Genomic DNA, 19,103 nt, shown 5'->3' with positions numbered 1-19,103 from the left:
AGGTTACTGCTGCTTCTAAGGTGCACATCTCCCTCATCCTTGTGTCCTAAAGGACATGGTTATTTTCAGCGAGGGAATTTGCATTTAAAGGTGCATGACAAAGCTGATTCCCTTGGTTTATTCTGAAAGAAAAAACCTGTTCAATTCATTCGCACTTACAACTCCTGTTTTTAAGTGCCATGTGGGACTTTCTTGCTTCAAAAACTTTTTGACAATTACAGTTTATAATCCTTCTTACCTAACTAGATGAATTTTGCTCTGTCAGTCACTAATGGAGAAGTTTGCAGGTATAGTTTACATCATAATTCAAGAAGCAAAGTCTGTTAGGCTGTATCATTTCACAGTTCTTCCTAGCATTCTTAATTGGCCTGGAGATAACTATGTAACTCAGAATCCTCAGAATACCTGCCATTAAACACCTTCCCCTTCCACTGAGAGAAAAAAAGAAGCAAGTGGAGGTTTGGTATCGATGTGCTGGTTCAGTTCTTCAGTACACAATCATGTTAGCTTCTAAGACTAAACCAACAGAAAGGAGTCACAGCAGACACACGTCAGGCACTTCACACCTTACTTTGTAGCAATGTTCACTATTATAACCTCTCCTGTAAGCTCATAAGTGAGTACAGATTGAAATATACAGGAGAAAACTGAGGTAAGATATTCCGTCCTGTTCAATATGACTTCTTTCCCCAAAGAGATTATTCAATTTTAGAGACTGCTGAGAAAGCACATGCTGAGTACGGACAGGCAGCTGCAAGAAAGTGAAGACTTTGAAAGACTGATTATGATTTTACCCAAGATTCAATGAACCTGCTGTTTCTACCTTTCTCAATTATGAGAGCATCTTAAGTTATAATTAGAACCCAAGGTCTCACCCATCCACAAATAGTCTATCCTAAAAACTGAAGGCAAAAATTTGAAGATTCAGTATTTTGGGGAGAAGGGAGAGAAGTAGAAACAGAAGAGAAAGCAGCAAAAACTCAAACCTCTACAGCTATGGAATAGCCACCAGAACAAAGCTGTCTTATGAAAAGTTAGAAATGTTTCTAAAAACATTTTCGTATGTTTCTCTTGTTCAAAGAGCATCATCATCAGTAAAGATGTTAAAAATGAGGACAGGAAAAAGCCCTTCAAAAACAGATACTACGCAGCTACAGTCTAATTATGAGAAATAAAGGTGCACAATACAGTGTATCTTTTTTAAACAGGAAATTAATTAGTAAAAGCTTTCTCCACAAAGACATGTTGAACAGACTGCATTAAGTTTCTGAAGTGTCTACCATATCTTCCCTCCAGCAAGCCTGCATCAATAATGTAAACAGATTGAAGAATGTGCACATGAAACTGGATCCGTTCATAATGAAGAATTTAACTCTGTGCCAAGATGCTGCGATGAACTGACAACTTAACAACATATTCTATCTTAACACAAGCACTGCTTATCGTGTACAGTAAAGCACTGTCAAGCTATTACAGTGAATATCCAAGCACTTAAAATTTTGAGAAAGTTGTATAAAGCTTTTGATTACCATGATTAAGAGACACAAAACTATTTCAGGAAGTTTTAAAAGCAATAATGTACAAACTGGTAAAGCTGGAAACAAAAGGGAAAGTTATTTAGAAACTGAATTCATCAAAAAGGGAGAAGATTTAGTTACCAAGGTCCAGAAACACAGCAGACGGATTAACACACAATAGGGTTTAAAAAACTCATTATACTTAATACTAACAAAGTTATCTTAGACTAGACAGTAAAATAACCTTTCAATGAAACTCTGAAGTACAACAGACTTGGAAGGAAAAAAAAAAACCCTAAAAGTTTTCACTATGCGCTTAGATGCCTTGTTCATTCTTGAAACAGGCACTCACCTGTGTGACCAGCCAGTTCACGGCTGACACGTACATTCCCTTCACGAGTTTTCAGGTTATAAATGGAACAGATGTTATCAAGACCACCACAAGCCACATAATTTCCAGAAGGAGCATATGCACAAGTCATGACCCAAGATGAACGCAGGGGAATAGCATGCACCTGAAACAAAGATACACCAATTAGTTCGTTAACAAAAAACTGACTTAGTAGATTACTGTCCATAAGTTTTTCATCTCTCTCTCAAGCCACACATTATCTGGTCAAAAACAAGAAGAAATGGAGGGAAAAAAAAAAAGAAAAAGAAAAAGCACACCATGGGAAAAAGTCTTTGGCTATTTGAGTATCAAACTATTTTAAGGGTAATTTGTCTACGTAGTTTGTCACATCAATTAAAGCCGTCATTAAAAATCTTAAATTTGCTTTCCCTGAATCCATTCTAATCAGCTATTCTCATAAAGGCTAAACGATTTAGTTTCAGTGCTCTGCTTGCTATTGGTTTATTACAGGCTCACAAGAATATTGACTTCCAAGTACAGTAAGCAAAACTGTCAATTCCAAGCTTGGATGGTATGAATGAGTAAGTGAGGAAATCGCTACTTTCATCCCCATTTAAATCCTTCCTTGGAAGCCCACTGCAAACAATCAAACTTCACATTTAAATAACTACCCCTTATTTCCTTTTCATTCCATGTTCAAACAAAAAAGAATTTTATACAAAATTATTGAAGCTAAACCTTTTTTGTCTCAATATCTCATTGCTGTCATCCTTGAAATTTGTTCATAATGTCTTTGAGAAAGCGATCATATCCTTATACATACTCTGAGATTTCATGTAATATTCACAATTTTCCTATCTTTTTTAAATAGACAGTAGAAGATTGTTTATCCCTCTGCTTCTAGAGTAATCAGCAATCCTGCAGCAATAGGCAGTTAAAGAACAACACCCAGCATTAAAAACACATCCAGCTCATTTTGGTATGTCTTATACCCCGGAACTAATCCAAATATTTATTTTGAGGCATTTTAGTTTATCAGAAGGAAAAGATCATATTGATGACAACTTTGTTACTTCCATTGTGTGGTGCAACTGCCAAAAGAACATCTTCATGACTATCATACAAATATTTTTGCATTAACTGTCTCTGGGTGCTATCTAGTCAAGTTTAATAATATATTAACATAAAATTACTTACTAGCTATAATTGTAGCTTTCTTTTGTTTTTTAAACTCAATCACTACTTCACTGAGTCAATTTTGTCAGGGCATTTGGGAGGAGCGGTGATGTTTTTGCACCTGAAGAGTTCCATTTCTGATCTAGTTCAGTCTAGTAACAATCTGAATCATTCCCCCATTCTAAAAAGGTGTTCCCTTACTCTTGGTGATGTTATGGGTTAACACTCATTTGAAGAGATACTAATATGGAAATCATAGCATACAGTGATTATTTTAGCTTATCTTTCAGTTGACAGGGTGCACTGTAGCCACTTAAAACACATTTACCTGCAGACTGGGGTGAGGGGAGGAGGATGAAGACAAAGGGAAGAATTTATTTCTATTTAGTAAACATCATCATCACTCTTTACTGAAGTTATGAGTTCAGCAGTTTTTCCAACATAGGGCTTTCAGCAACAATCTCAGCTTTAGTAGATGCTGCCTTAGCTGTTTGTTTCTGCTCCCCCTCTGTAGCACGCCATTTGCTTAAGTGAATTGACAAAAATATTTGCAAGGCCATGATATGAGCTAAACAAGGAAAGATTGTTTGAAAAGGTCAATTCTGTTCTCCTATGCACAACAAAGACCTGAGCAGCTGTGCCAACCCAGTTCAAAGGGGCAAGGCGTAAATGGTTGCTAGCCCTGTTAATTGCAACGGTAACAACTAAATACCAGTTATTGTCATATGAAAGTAAAAGTAACTCTGAACTGCATCACGTGATTGCAGCCAGCAGATGGCCCATAAGATATTTCTGGTATTTCAATACTTTAACGCAGACACCAAAACGAAATCACCATGGCTATGCTTAAGTCTGACTATTTTGGTGCAAAATGTTGATTACTTCTTGGTCTCTGATGATAAATGCTTCTGCCGCATCAAAACAAATCAAAGCATTCCCCAGAACAAAGTAGGGTTTTCTAGGTGTTGCGCATTTCCATACATAATGCACTTAGGACTCTGATGGAGCTCCTTATATGCAAGCTTCACTGTTTTAGAGATGTCAAAATTTAGGCTTATGACTATAAAAGTAATACAGCCAAAATCATGATAGGTAATATTTCCTTCCTTTTTCTTTACAAAGGAATTATAATACAGGAATATGTCAGTTAATCTTACCTTGTTTGTAGTATAGCTGTCCCAAATAATAAGTTTGCCATCCTGGGAGGCGCTAACTAGAAGCCTAGACAGGAAAAAGCAAGTAAATATAGTCACTGCAGAAAAACAGGAAGAACCATCTTTCTGATGACATTTGTCTCCACTACTAAGGCTAAGGTATTTGAAATCATTTAAGAACAGTGCATCATTAGCCAGTCTAATTATTAGCACTATAAAAATAATTTTGCAAGCACTCAGTTTCACATGCTAAATATTATGAAAATGTGCAAGGTGGCATCTACATGTCTACACATTCCAACCTCAGAAAAACCTGCAGCCATGCAACAAGCATCTCAATCTTGAAAACTAAAGCAGAAAATCTTCATGTAACCAGTACTTCTGTGTTCTACACAGAAGCTTCAGATTCATTGAGTTTGGGAATCTCTATATCAACATGTTTTCCCCTTTCTTATTTTTACAACTGGAATTTAAATTCTAAGCTTTCAAAAACCTTGACTGTATGTCAGCATTGAAATGCAATGAAATGCAATGAAATTTCATTTCACTGAAATGAAAGTTAAACGCAGCATGCAAAGATGTTACTAATGGAAGGGCTCACTTTAGAAATAATTTTACTCTAAACCAGCTTCCTTACTCCCCACTCTGCAATTGTTTGAGCCACGATGCACCTCGTTGTTCACAACTCTCTTACCTGATTGTGCAAGTTTAAAATAGATCGGTATACTGACAAACATCTATTCAGTCTCCACCTTTTCCAAGTAATTTTGGATAAAACAGTCCAATATTTTAACAGTATTAATTCAGTGCATATCTGACCTTTCCCAAGCTGAACAACACAGGGCAGTCAGTGAAGTGCTCCAGTCTGTCTGCGCTGATTTTTTTTTCTTACTCTATATCACATTTTAGAGCTATCTTGATAGACTCCTGCCAGACAAGAAACTGAATCCCCGTCTTTAAGCTATACACCAAAGAGGAGCCTAAAGCAACAAAGTCTACATACCTAAGAGACATTACCTTCTTTTGCAGGCATAGAGAGCTAAGGTGTAAAATGCTACAAAGCTTAACTCACTAGGTAACAATCGTGCCTTTCTAATAAAGTGCTAAGCAATTCAGAAATTGGAAGTGTAACACATCATGACACATTTTCCATCTTCATGCTGCATATTGTCATTTGTAAGAGCTTGGCTATTTTGCTTTAATGTATTTAATCTATACATGCACACGAGAGTTCACACATTCCTTTCAAATAGTGAAACGTTTGCACAAATTTGATAAAAACGATAATTTTAGTGACATCAAGCTTCCTTTGACAAATCTCTATCAAGTTGTAAGTTACAACTAGATTCCTTCTAATTCCTACGAGCAAAAGAAAAAAAACGGAAAAAAAAACATTCCATACGTTCCTGCAATGAAGCAGCAACATACTCTTTTAACTGAAGTTTGAAAATTTCCTGACATTAGTGTGCCAAAAAAAGAAGAAAAAAACAGGAGAAAGAAAAAAAAAATTAAAGTAGCTGATAGTGGTAGCATTTACTTTCACTATAGACCATTAACATCAGTGAATAGTAAGAAGCATTTAAAGGAAAAAAATGGCAATAGGTACAAAGGTCTACTCTATCTCTACAGCTCCTCAGAACTCCTATGGTACCACAACTATGTTTTTTCAAGCAAGTAGAAGGGACTGGTATTTTGATACCAAATGTACATTCCAATACCAAAAACATGGAGGTTAGCAAAGTGAAAGTGACATTAAATGTTGCTGAGTTCTCTTGGTACCCGAATAGTACTTTGTTATTAAACTTAAGCAGGCAGGGGTGATTCCTTCAATTTTAAGTTCCCACTTAAAGTGGAAAAAGGCTGCTTTGAACTCCAGCCTTTACCTAAAAAGGAAGACTTCAAGTAGACTGTAGCCATCCCTAAGTAAAAGTGTTTCTTTGGGGGATTTCGGGGGAGGGGAGGGGGGGAGGGGAAGTCTCATGGATTTTTTTTTTCCTGGTTATAGGAGTGATCGGAACAGGAAGACAGTTCCAGGTATTCAACTTTTCAAAAGAACAGTGAAGCCAAATTATTAACTCTGTACCACTAGCACTCACCTGGAATCAGTCCCCCAGTGCATTGCGTAAATTTTAGCCAAGTGTCCCCGGAGCGTTCTTCTAGTGCGCATTTGAATTCTCCCCACTGGGTCAATGTTGGCTGTAATCTGAAGTGGGAATGGTGTTATACACTAAACTTTCACTCCATAGTTCCCAAAGTAACACATTAAACACAATTACATTTACACAAGCATTCCAATGCAGATCAAAGAAAGAATACGTCCCATATTTCAAATATGCAGTTTTAAAAAAAAAGACAATCAAAAATTATTTTATGTAGACTTGTTTACTTAACAAATGCAGAATTCTTATCTAGATGCAGCCTATCACATTTATAGAGACTCTCAGATATAACTTTGCTCAGGTCTTATCTTCTTAAACCTCTGAGATTTCAGACTTAGATCAGAGTTCTCTACTCTTTATATAGATATATATGATAGACTTCACAGTTTGGGGGGGGAGGTTGCCCAGCAAAAGTGGATAGCAGGGGGAGATATATCAGGCTTTAGACATGCCACCACTTTTAAAGGATGAATGAATAATTCACTGTCAAATATAAATTGTCTTCCAAGCACAGGATTATTACATTCATAGTACTCGTGTTTTATTTAACTTTCGGAAGATAAAAAGTAGACTCTGGAATACGTAAACAGCAAAGTGAAGAAGTCATCGGCTTAGCTGTCATACTGTTAAGTTTAATGTAAATAATTTCTCCAGCCTGGTGAGAAGTACTGTTTAAAAACAAAAACAACGACAACAACAAAGTTTCTGGTAATACAGTAACATAATGAGTACACATCACAACAAATTCAAGAGTTTGTAACTACATTTTGTGGTTAATATCTGCATACTTTTCCTGTCTCCAGATTACAGAATTATTTAGCAAGTACATCTGAGCAAAGATTTCTGCTTTTTCCAAAAATCACTAACACAGCTCAGGAGTCAAATGAACAGATAAGAATGTTTCCTACACAGAAAAACTCTCCCATGGTGCACATCTTATATTAATAACTGATGCCTTTTTGCATACTTTCACCCTGGGAAATGCTTATTAATTAAACTAACATATCCAACACATTGTGCCTCATACAAGATGAGATTGCAAAGTATTTATGCTCAAAGAAATGTTGATATTGCTTTTTTTTAACTTGATGTTTTAGTGACATTTTAAATGAATAATCTGACATTGATCCCTTCTGTACGAGCAAACTTAAATCAGATATGGATGATTATCAGTCAATATTAAAGCAGAGGGATTGAAATATGTGACAAGAGTAGACTGATTCACAACGTATCTAGAAAAAAAGCAAAGGCTAGCCACCTTTGCCAGTGCAGTAAGTCTGTTTCATTCTGAATTCTTCCCAAGTTTCTGGGAAAAAAACAAACCATGTCTACTCCATGAGATGGACTGCAGGGCACAAGATTCCCCCTTCCACCCAGTTAACACTGATTAAGGCCCAAGCCAATAGGATCAAACGTGACAGTAGAGCAACATGCAGAAGTCTCAGGTTCAAAAGCAGTTCAGACATCAGTGCAGCACCATGTTGAAATTAATAGGCAGGTTAACCTCAGCTGGTCTTACAGCTCAGACTGCCACAGTAGTGTGATTGTGCTACCAACATATCCATAGCAGAATTTTGAGGCTCCCCTGCATTATTTTCCACTGAGTAGTAGAGATATGCCCCAAGTCACCTATCAAAGTACTGCTCAAGGCTACTGCTCTTAGAAACTGCGCAAGCATAATCAACACACACATTTACAGAGGAAGTGTTTTACCACCCAAAGGCAAAGAAAAAAAATTGATCAAGGAGGGGAAAAGAAAAAAAAAGACTAATTTGAATGAAAGACATCTTTTTATACCTTCTTCTCCTTCTATAAAAGAGACATTTTGTAATTCAGGTTAACCTCTAATGAAAACTTACCTGAGCCAGGGTGGCATCCGCACATGCTTTCCTAGCATCCTGCAACCGCAGCAGCAACAAAAAAACAAAACAAAGTTAGAGAATTCAAAAGGAATTCTGTACATCTGTTCATCCTCAAATTTCATTTTGTCAAGTTAATCAAGTCCCCTCAAAACAACATTTAAGAGAGCATTCTGCTTGTCATCCAGGGAGGACCCACCATAACTGGAACATGAACATAAGAAGAACGGACTGCTGTTAAAACACACCTAGCACTCACTCTGAAATTTTATTTTTCTTTTAGGATAAAGGTAACATCATTTTCTCCATGAAGGCAGTCAAATAGTAGAATAGCTTGCCCAGAGAGGTTGTGAAGTCTTCATCCTTGGAAGCTTTTCAAGGCCCAGATAGATACATCTCTGAATAACCTAGTCTAACCTCACAGCTGACCCTACTTTGAGCAGGAGGTTGCACTAAATTATTTCCAGAGGTCCCTTCCAACCTGAATTATCCTACAATCCTATAAAAAGCTTTGCCAACAAAGACTGGAAGCAACCCTTAGTAAGTTGCACATACAAGCGGCTTAGAAGCTTGCTTTACTAAAGTTTAATTATAACACAAGTTTCCTTGTCATCAAGTCACCTGACAAAAAAACTCAAGACAACATTTATTATGTTCAGAAGAGACTTAAAATAAGGAAAACAGGAAGACATGTTAATTTATCAAGCTAGTTACGTATACTAATGACCAGAGAATTTGCAAACTGCCCTACAACAGTACTTTGCATGGACAGAATCAGCTCAAAGGAACTCAGTTATTTTAGTCATCACATCAGAATTTTCACTTTCAATTCTAGATAACTACAAACGGTTTTAGAGAATACCAGCAAGAATAATGTTTTCATTTACTACCTAAAAGTAATCAAGAGATACTTAACAATACACAAATTATACAGGTAGAGAAATCTTTTTTTCTTACGGATGGTATCAAAAGAGCTATTAAAAGGAAAGGTAGAAAAAAAATCTGGATCTTCTGCTCAGCAATAGTGAGAGTTTCTTCTTCCTATATGGATCTGGTGCAATTGCATCTGATTTCCAGCTGTTCACATAACCCTTTATCAGAAGTATTTATAAATAAGGAAGAATTTAACAAAAAGTGAACATGGACTGATACAGGTGAAATTATTAGAGACAAGTACATGCAACTGCAAAGAAAAAACAAGCTAACATCTGAAAACTATGAAAACACAAGAGAAAAGTCTGCACTGTAGAAGGGAGTACGAATAATGCATCCAAGAAAATGAAAATAAGAGCTAAACATTTTTGTTTTTGCAGGAAGAACTACTGGGTAGAACAGCTTCTTAAAGGAGACACTGAGGCCTATTGTTAAAACTTAGCAGACTTTTTCCACCTAGGAATATCAATTTCAGAGAATTGCCCTATGACAGTAGTAGGAAAAATAAACTGGGCAAGTCTCTTACCTGTAAAGCCACGAACATTTACAAGAAATTTATCAGATAATCTGAATAGGTTATTTATCTGCCTGAACTTTGTTCAAAGGCACATACCAACATCCTCTGTGCGCGCGCGCGCGCGTGTGTGTGTGTGTGTGTGTGTGTGTGTGTGCACGCACACGTGCACATGTGTATTTGTGTATATGTAAGTTCTTGTAACAGTGTTTAGCTTTAAAGATGAAATCAGTGTTCCGTGCTTAGTCACTTGAGGACACCATTAAATAAAACTAAAAGCAGCTAAGCAAACTGTCGTACTAATAAATTAGTTTATGCTCATTCTGGCATGAAAGCTACCCTATAATCACAGCACACTTGCTTGTTTTCATCCACTAATACTATATATTCTCTTTTTTCTAGGTTATTAGCGCATCTGAAGATACTGGGACATAAATAAAATTACAGAAAGAAAGCCAGTACATAAATTTGTTAGTTTAAGCTAGTCTCCAACCTTTACTGGCTTACATGCAACTGTACAGATTGAAGTAATTCATGGTGAACAACATTGTAGCTGGTCTTCCCTATCAACAGGGCCTGCAGATAACCTCAGTTTTAACATCATAATTTCTTAAGATGTGGAGACTCATGCCTGTAGGGGACAAAAAGATTCTGAAGCCGTGTAAGCGTCAGTACCATATTCTCCCTGTGGAATGTGACACGAAAGAAAAGGTGTCTCATTTTCACTGCTAGGGGAAATTTCAAACAACAGAAAAGAACCAGTGTCTTGATAAGGTGGTTTATGACCTGTTCTAAATTAGGTTCAAATCAAAGCCTCATGAATCTTGACAGGAGTGCACTGAGGTTCCAGATCCCGTTCCCATATTAAACATACAATTGCCCATTCAACAACTACACACCCATAAAATAAAGCCAACATTGATTCAAGATGGACTGAACAAGCACTGTATGGTCTCATCATGTACAATAGTAGTTGAGAATCTTTGCCAAAATCTGAACCAAGTTAGACATGTCAGCTAGCTTTTGACAACTGTTATCCACCTTGGAAGATTTCGGGGTAGGGAATCATTAAGCTGCCTGTCTGAGAGAAAAAGAGATTTCACGTACTCTTGGACTACCCCAGTTGACTGCAAGTTCTGTCCCTAATCAGTTCATTATTACAAGAACAAATACCTAGATTTGTAAGAATGCCACTACAGCACACAGATATTTCATTCTGTGGAGTGAGAGACTGGTAGCACTTGGTATCAGGGAGACTTGAGCCCTGCAGTAAGTTTTAGGCACTTCCTCTGAGCTAGCTGTCCAGCTATCAATGAAGAAAAACACACATGCGCGCATGCACACACTTTCCATAAGCCGAAGTTCATGAACAAGTCTCAAAACGAAAAGATGAAACAAGGCAGGCAAGCACTATAACCTCAATCTGATGCAGGAAATGATTTTATTTAAGCTTTGTCAGCTCTGAGATTAGAGACTGTTTCCTCAAGGATAAGGATAGCAGGAGAAAAAACTCCATCCCTCTGAAGTTTTCTCTTCCCAGGTCCACACAACAGATAGACTACTAGCAAATAGGAAGACCGACAGAAGGAATATGCAAGAGGGGACCAAAAAGCAGAACAAGCAGAACCCTTAGACAGAGACTAACTAAAATCCTCTGTCCAGTTTCACAGAGCATACCTTGAAGATGTCAAACCATGATGCACAAAAAACAACCAATAGTTTTTAATGTTTCATTTTCTAAAGGGGATTTTTTCTTTCTTTCAGTAATAGTATTTTTACCATCAAGTCACCCGAAAGAACAAGCTGCTAAGATCTCTACAGAAAAGTGCATTAGATGCATACAGAGAGACCAGGATGAGTAAGAAAGAGCTAAGAGACAGTTTCAACTTGATTTAACTTCATTCTGTCCTTGACGTCATTTCTAAAGAAGCATGAGACGTCAAGCAGAGTCCCTCCTGAATCTCCCCATCAGCGAAGATTTGGGGTTGGTCTACATTAAACTCATTTATAGTCATTTAATTAATTTTGAAAAATGGATCATAAATTTTGTTCTGTATGATTACATTCCCCTCCAGAATGAAATAAAACACTGATAATATTCTAATGCATGCCAAGTTTCATAAAACATTTTTCAAATTAAATCTAAAACATGTGTCATTTGGACAACACTGTTTCCTTAAATAGACTGATTTCACTCTTCTTCTTTTATTCAGTATATAGAAAATGAGCAGATATCAGCAATTCAGAAAGATGTCGTATACTGCTTTAATTACACCTTAATACTGCTATTTCACAAGACAGCCTACAGATGAGCTTGTGTAAACCATTAATCATGCTCAGGAAGTTTTCAGCTTCAATCCTCAGCTTATTTTCTCAGAGGGTGACTAAGTTTGGCATATTATATGTTGACGAATTATTGTTTGATTATTTGTTTAGTGCAAGATCACTGTATGTAACCAACTTAGCGTGCAAAGCATGTTCCCTTTCATTTAGTCTTATCACAAATGCATTTGATATGAGCAGGTGCAACAGGTATGGCAAGGAAAGTGAAACATTTGTTTAATGTCTGGTACAGAAAAACTTAAGCAAGCACATTCGTTCTGATCCAAGCCATTTTGTGCGTTTATTTGTGCAGCTATTATTTTCTAAGCAATATTAAGAACCAAAAAGTGATTTCCAAAAGCAGCTACATGTGCTTACACTTGCTAAAGACCCATGACACTAACTCTGAAATGCACTATGAAAATATTAACTTATATATCAATCATTTCTGTCCATTTCTGTTCTTCTCAAGATACACAAATAACCATACACCTGTACAGTGACTTCATGACCCACTGATTTAATACATACCCTGATTTGGTTTTTCAGTTGCTCAGCCTCCTGGCGTAACTGATCAAGCTCACTCATTTTCCCGTGCTAAAGTTGCACTTCACTGCCACCTCTGAGAGGACCAGAAATCTGAAACAAATAATAATTAGACTAAGTAGGAGTCATAGCTTGAAATTAAAAAGCAAACCGTCACTTCAGCTAGCTCAAACACACACACAAAAATAGTGACTGGTTTCCAAACATTGAAATAGATGACAGTATCTCTGAAATCCCCTCAGAACAAGGTATTACCATATTTGAAATATGCTTAGTTGTTCCCCCCCACCCCCCTCCAGCCACAATAAATAGAAAATGATTTGAACTTGTTCCTTTCCTCCCTATCCCCCTGCCCTGTCTCTTTCGAATTCAGTTTTGTATAAACTGAAATTCCACGAATAAAACAGCAAACTTTTCCAGCAGATGATACTAATACCAAACACAGAAGCTAGAAATTTTCTGTAGGTTTTAAGAATAGAATAAGGAACCCCCCCATGAAAGAACAGGCACTATAAGTATTTATAGACTGACACAAGCAATTGCAGAATTCTTTAAAAATAGTATGAACTGCGATTATGAGAAATGTTGCTCTGATATCTGGAGAAGAAATGGTTCACAAACATCACACAGGTTTCTGCTTGCTAATTATTAAATTGCCTCCCTAACATTTCTCATAATGGATTTTAACATTAACATGATGTCAGAATAAAAGTAGCATTTTTTGAATGTTGAGGGAAGGAGCCATTTTCCTCCCAGCACCTCATTTTCCCAGCATCAGTACTCCCCTAATTACTCATTCATACACAGCCCTCTGGCTGCTGCACTCTGTAGCCAAAAAGATAGAGCCTGAACAAAAAAACAAAAACACCCCACACTAAATTGCCTCAACTACTCCCAATTATGACTGTTTTCCAGTATAAACATATATGAATTTTCTATTAAGCATACAATATATCTTTAAAAGCTTCTGTTCCAGAAAGGTTCTACTAGCATTTTCACCAGCGTTCTAAACCAAAAACTCAGCTGTACCTAAACTTTGTTTTAAAAACTCTGCATGCTTGTTACCAATATAAGATGCTGAAGAGACACAATAATAAAGTTTGTCTTCTGCTGCAGAACAAGGTATTTGTTACATAGAATACCTAGAGTTTATGAAGCAGTGCACTTTTGAGACTATTTAACTAGCCAGAACTGTTCTTTTACTACTAAAAAATGCAAATGCATACTATTCTGTTGGGATTTAATCAGCTTATCTACCTTTGCAAACATGAGGGGTTTGCTTTTTCTAAAGCTCTTAGATAGCCCTTCCCAAGAGGAAAGATAAGGATAATTGCCAATTTTTTAGCCAATCACAGTAACAGAACATATTGGGAAGGGAAATTAAACTGGGAGAGCAAACATCACTGTCTAAAGAAAAAAAGAATTATTTGTGCCTTAATGCTCCCCAAGTAGTGCTGTCCCATAGCCAGACTTTTCTCAGAGCTCTCTACGTAGTAGAAAGTACTCCAAACCAAAAAACTAAAGGAACTTAATGTTAAAAAGCTCTTCATATCATCATTTACAAGTTTACACTCTTCTCAAACTGTACGTATTTTAGAGACGGAATTTTGTTTAAGTTTCTATCACAAGAACTCCATTCATACAACTTGAAAGCCCTTTGCTTTATAGCAAAACTAGGTCTCTTTCTCTCTTCTGGTTCCAGGGTCATCCTTAAGCCTCTTTAAGACTGGTTGTTCGTTCAGCTTAGTTCAAAATCCAGTTAAGACAAAACCTGTCAAGAGTGTTTTATTATCCTACAACAACCTTGTTTTCTTTTGAATATTCTTTTGTTTCTCAAGATCATTTGTTCAGTCTACATTTTAGGCAGAATACTCTGCAGCTGGGTCTCCCTCCAGTTTTTAGCATGAGGTCATCGCTATGTACAGCTTCTGTACAGCTCAGCCACATATTGTGAAGAAGTATGCACTACTCCGTTCCTAAAGAAACTGACAAACTCTAGAGACTATTCTTTAAAATATATTGAATCAACTTTTGAGATCTTACAGTTTTTTGATTTCTCATTCTATTTCTGCCAAGTTACTATGCTAACTTACTATATAGCCCAATTTTCACTAAGCAAACACCAGCCTCTCCAGATAGAGTACAAAAAATTTAAAGGTGGTGTCATTCTTATTTCAGAGAAAGAAACTATGATCCAAAACCTAAGTCTTCTGTTCAAGGTCACAGCAACTGAATGACAGGATCAAGACAAAGATTTAGGACAGAGAAATCCAGCTGCAGAGTTTTGAGTAACTAAACTGAAAATTTACCTGCAGCTTTATTTTAAAATATAATAGGGTGAATAATCTAATGGCCGTCAAAGTAAATATGTCCTCCTACAACCCACAGTTTAAAATGATGCCAATTTATTTCTGCCAGAATTTGTGCGCTACGCAACAATTCTTTCACTTAAGTGAAAGAAAACTTAATTGTATGGAATAGAAAGAGACCTAAGGAAACGAAAACTGCCTAGGAAAAAGGTCATACTGAGAAAGTTCACTTCACAGAAACTGAACCTAGTAGTAACATTCTGGATTGTTTGTATATACTTGCTGTCATTTCATAAATGCACACTCTCATCTTTGAAGGAGTCAGACATATATATATAGGATGGGTGGGTGAGTGTGTGCACACACACCTGCTTTATCTACTGTGCAGCTAAGCTCTTAAAATGCTTTATTTGCGCACTCCACCACAAAAGACAGTCATTCACTAGTGTTTTAAGAAAGACTTCCTTTCATTGAATAACTTTAAAATGCTTTAGCAAGACTACAGAAACCTCTACACATACATGCAAGATATTGTCTCCATTATTATAGAGAGCAAGGAGTTCAAGGAACTTGTCAACTAGTATTATTAAAGCAGTGTCTGTGGATCTTGACTTTTAGTTGCTTCCTATGGCTCATGTTTCAGTATTTGCTGCACAGCAATTAGAAGCTGAATGTGTCAAAACCTTAATGTCTTTCCAAACTGTAATATCCATATCAACAAATTCATACCATAAAGGTAAATACACTTTTACATTTAAAGTTACAAGTTAGCCTTTATGCATTCCAAGCAACTCCAAACTTTGAATTTGATTTGTGACACAGCATCAATAGGAGTTGTTTAAACCAGATTTCCCCATTCCCTTTGCAGGCCTTTTTATTGTTTAAATATTAACAGGAAAATCTAACTCCTACCAACATGACTGAACTCACTAGCACTCAGGAAATGAAAATCCCAATAAAGCCAAGGGCATCAAAATACAGGAGTTCTTTGAAGCAGACTAAAATTTACAGATCAACCAACCAACTTGGCCATTCCTCTCGTCCTTTTACATCAAGTCTTACGCAGTTAGATTTATGCCAATAACACGAGACCCACGAGCAGGGGAAAAAAGGCTTTATCCTCAACCAGACTTTTTGGCTATTCTGTAGATCAGCAGAGCTCACTAGTACTCAGCATTAAAAACAAAAACAAAACAAAACACAAACTTTAAAAGAGCACAACAACAGGTAAGGTTAGGGAATTGTATGGAAAAATATATTTTAATCTATTCTCACTCTCCACACATGGACAACTTTTATACAGATTCATTCATACTACAGTCACAAATATAACAAGCAGAAATTTCGATAACAACCCAGGCTAGTTAGAAACAAGCCACAGCTGAATACCTCAAGTGTTGTTCAACCACAGTTGAATACCTCAACTTTGTTTCTTGGCATGTTCTAAGGACATTTAACTGCATGCTAAAAGAACAAGGTTTCTAGGAGAAACTGTTAGCTTGATAAGGAAGATGATTCTATACCTGGGGTTTTGAAAGAAGTTACTAAATTTCTAAATCAAGCTAGCCTCATGCAAAAAGCTAGTATACGAGTTCCACACCCTCTTTTTCCAAATTACCATCATAGGTGCAAAGAAATAGGTAGTAGCAAAACTCATACTTACCTTACTTTCACTTGAATGTGCTACTGTGTTCTCAAAGGTAAGCTTCTCAAGAATAACACATTCACTTTGCTGAACCTGCTCAAGACCTTTCCATAGGCTGAAGGGCTTAAGTCTCTCTGCTCTAAGCCTAATTCCCCCCAAATCTTGTTGACAAGTATAGGTTACAGATAATTATCTTCTTGCTAGGGACAATAATATGCATACTTGCAAGGTAGTTCACTAGTCTTCACTACTCCAAGTGACCCAAGTCTCTAGTTACCTATTATAAGTTACCCATGAAAGAGTTGCTTTGTTTCCCGTTTTCCCACAGAGGAAAACCGAGTACTGTCTACAGATAACTTGTTAAATAACAACAAACTTTCGTCTCTCAGTTTCCACGAGATATATTACCATCTCTGTGGAAGAAGAACAGAGCTGTATTTCGAAATTATTTCCATATATGATAAGACTTCACAATTCACCAACTATGCCAAAAGGATTTATTATGTCCCTTGTCTCAAAGTAACATAACTACTTTTTATTTTTCTCTATGTTGCATGAAACAGTAAAGTTAGATATATCTGTGCAGTCGTAAATATTGAACAATTCTGCACAAGAATCTGAACAAATGAATAGAAAGCTTTGTGAAATCTGTAAAATGTCAAAATACTTGCTGCAGAAGGATATATACTTATAATTCCAGTACAATAACATTAAGTTAAAGTTCACAATTCATAGAAAACAGTGACAGGACGGAGGTACAATTCAAATCCACTCATTTCGCCACTACAACTTTAAGGTCCTTTCCAGAACTAAAGCTATTTAACCCAATGAAGTCCAAGCTACTGAGTTGTCATTAATACCATCAGTTTAACATGTAGACTGATGTTCACCTATACTGAATTACAACACAATTCCTTCAGTCATGTAGTCTTCGTTTAGCTAAGTATGACTCTTCTCTAAAAGGTCCTCATAACCGCAATAAGAGAAAGCTTAAACACCTCATTTTTATTTCGTTTTCCCACACCTCTTATCCAAAAAAAAAGAAAAAAAAAAGAAAAAAAAGAAAAAAGTAGCCTCCCATCCTCCCCTAACTAAATCACCTGTCCTGTGAATAATCTCTACAGTTATGAAAAGAACCCAAATTTCTCATCACAGCTTACATTAGGTCAAAAAATTACAAATTTTTACCCCTCAGTGGCCAAACTGCGTTTGGCACAAGGTTTTTTTGTTTTTGCTATCTATCATTACCATCAACAATTAACGTAATCCCATCGAACCACTGTCAATGCAAACTTCGGTAACTTTGGTTTAAAATTATATTTTTCTAAGTCAGACTACTAGCCAAGTAGTCCTTTTATAAGCAAGCGAGCTAAATCACCTTTCTTCCATATGAATGAGCTGTTTTCTGGTATTTGTTCCCCTAACACCTTTCCTGTTAATATATTACCACTCAAATATGTATGAAACAGCCAGACGAACAGCAACATGAATCATCTGCAAAAACAAAGCCAAAACTTTACAGGCTTAATAACATGATCACATTATGCCTACCAGACAGTCTCATAGCAGGTCATCCGATTAAAAGAAGCTGTTCTAATCTATCAGATACTAGAAAACCTATTAGCAACATGTACAGCAGCTTGTATGTTTTCAATGACAAAGTAATTATACGCAATCCACTGCTAATTCCAGTGTTTGGACATCATATTGGTTTTGAAGAGCTTTTTCAGGGTTTTTGTTTGTTTATTTGTTTAATGGAACAAGATACTGCTTCTTATTTGATTGTCATTCAACAGAAAATACAGTGTGCGTGCTGTAAACACAGTGTGCATGCTCTAACTTACATGATCTGAAATAGAAAACAAAATAATTTCAGGGGTGTCTTCTGATCCTGAAGCACACACACCTCAGGATACTGTCATCACAAAAATGGTGCAGAGAACTTTAGAGATTAGAGATCATTGAAAAGGTTTATAAAAACACAATGTAAGAAGTGTATGGAATCACGCAAGCTGCTGTGATACAAACTTCATTTGGAAGAGAAAAACTAGAAGAGGTATACTGAGTAGCTCAAAGATACCGGCTCAGCACAACACTGGCTACAACGAAGCTGAAAGTTATATAGGGAATAGGATATTATAATGCCACTGTGTAAGTCAATGGTTTATCTACACCTGGACACTGTGTTCAGTTCCAGCCTCTGCAGCTCCGCAAAGTGTCCAGGGATGACCAGCATAAGTAATTACAGAATAGCTAAAGAGATGGGTTTAGAGAAAAAACAAGAGGCTTATGATATAAAAGAACACACGCTATAGAAATATTCATTTGATGCTTGCTTTTTGAAAAAACAGGGAAATACCTAGTAATGGATAGTTAACAAGTCTGACTGAGGAAATACTTTTTACATGACATGTGACCAAAGAAATACTCATCACAGACTAATAGACTTCACAAGAGGCAAAAAAATTGAAGTTATAAAGGCAGGAAGTTAATGAAGGTTTCACTGTGCCACGAATATTAGATATAAACACGATTACACAAAATATAAACTTGACACTTAGGTTCTGAACAAGCAATACTGAAACATTAAAAAGAACATTCCGAGAAGAGCCACTTT

General features: G+C 36.6%; 1 protein-coding gene across 1 annotated transcript in view; it reads right to left on the bottom strand.

Annotated features, from left to right (window-relative positions):
• The window catches only part of GNB1 (G protein subunit beta 1), a 54,272-nt gene that overhangs the window by 9,327 nt on the left and 25,842 nt on the right, over positions 1-19,103 (bottom strand). Inside the window, 5 exon segments of the mRNA XM_026096509.2 lie at positions 1,870-2,032; positions 4,203-4,266; positions 6,296-6,402; positions 8,218-8,256; positions 12,518-12,625. Coding sequence (XP_025952294.2) covers positions 1,870-2,032; positions 4,203-4,266; positions 6,296-6,402; positions 8,218-8,256; positions 12,518-12,574 — 430 coding nt within the window. The 5' untranslated portion in view covers positions 12,575-12,625.

Source organism: Dromaius novaehollandiae, chromosome 24 (assembly GCF_036370855.1).
Source record: "Dromaius novaehollandiae isolate bDroNov1 chromosome 24, bDroNov1.hap1, whole genome shotgun sequence".
In the NCBI taxonomy this organism is placed as follows: domain Eukaryota; kingdom Metazoa; phylum Chordata; class Aves; order Casuariiformes; family Dromaiidae; genus Dromaius; species Dromaius novaehollandiae.
Note: the sequence above shows the minus strand (reverse complement) of the source record. Positions and strands in the feature narration are given on the sequence as shown.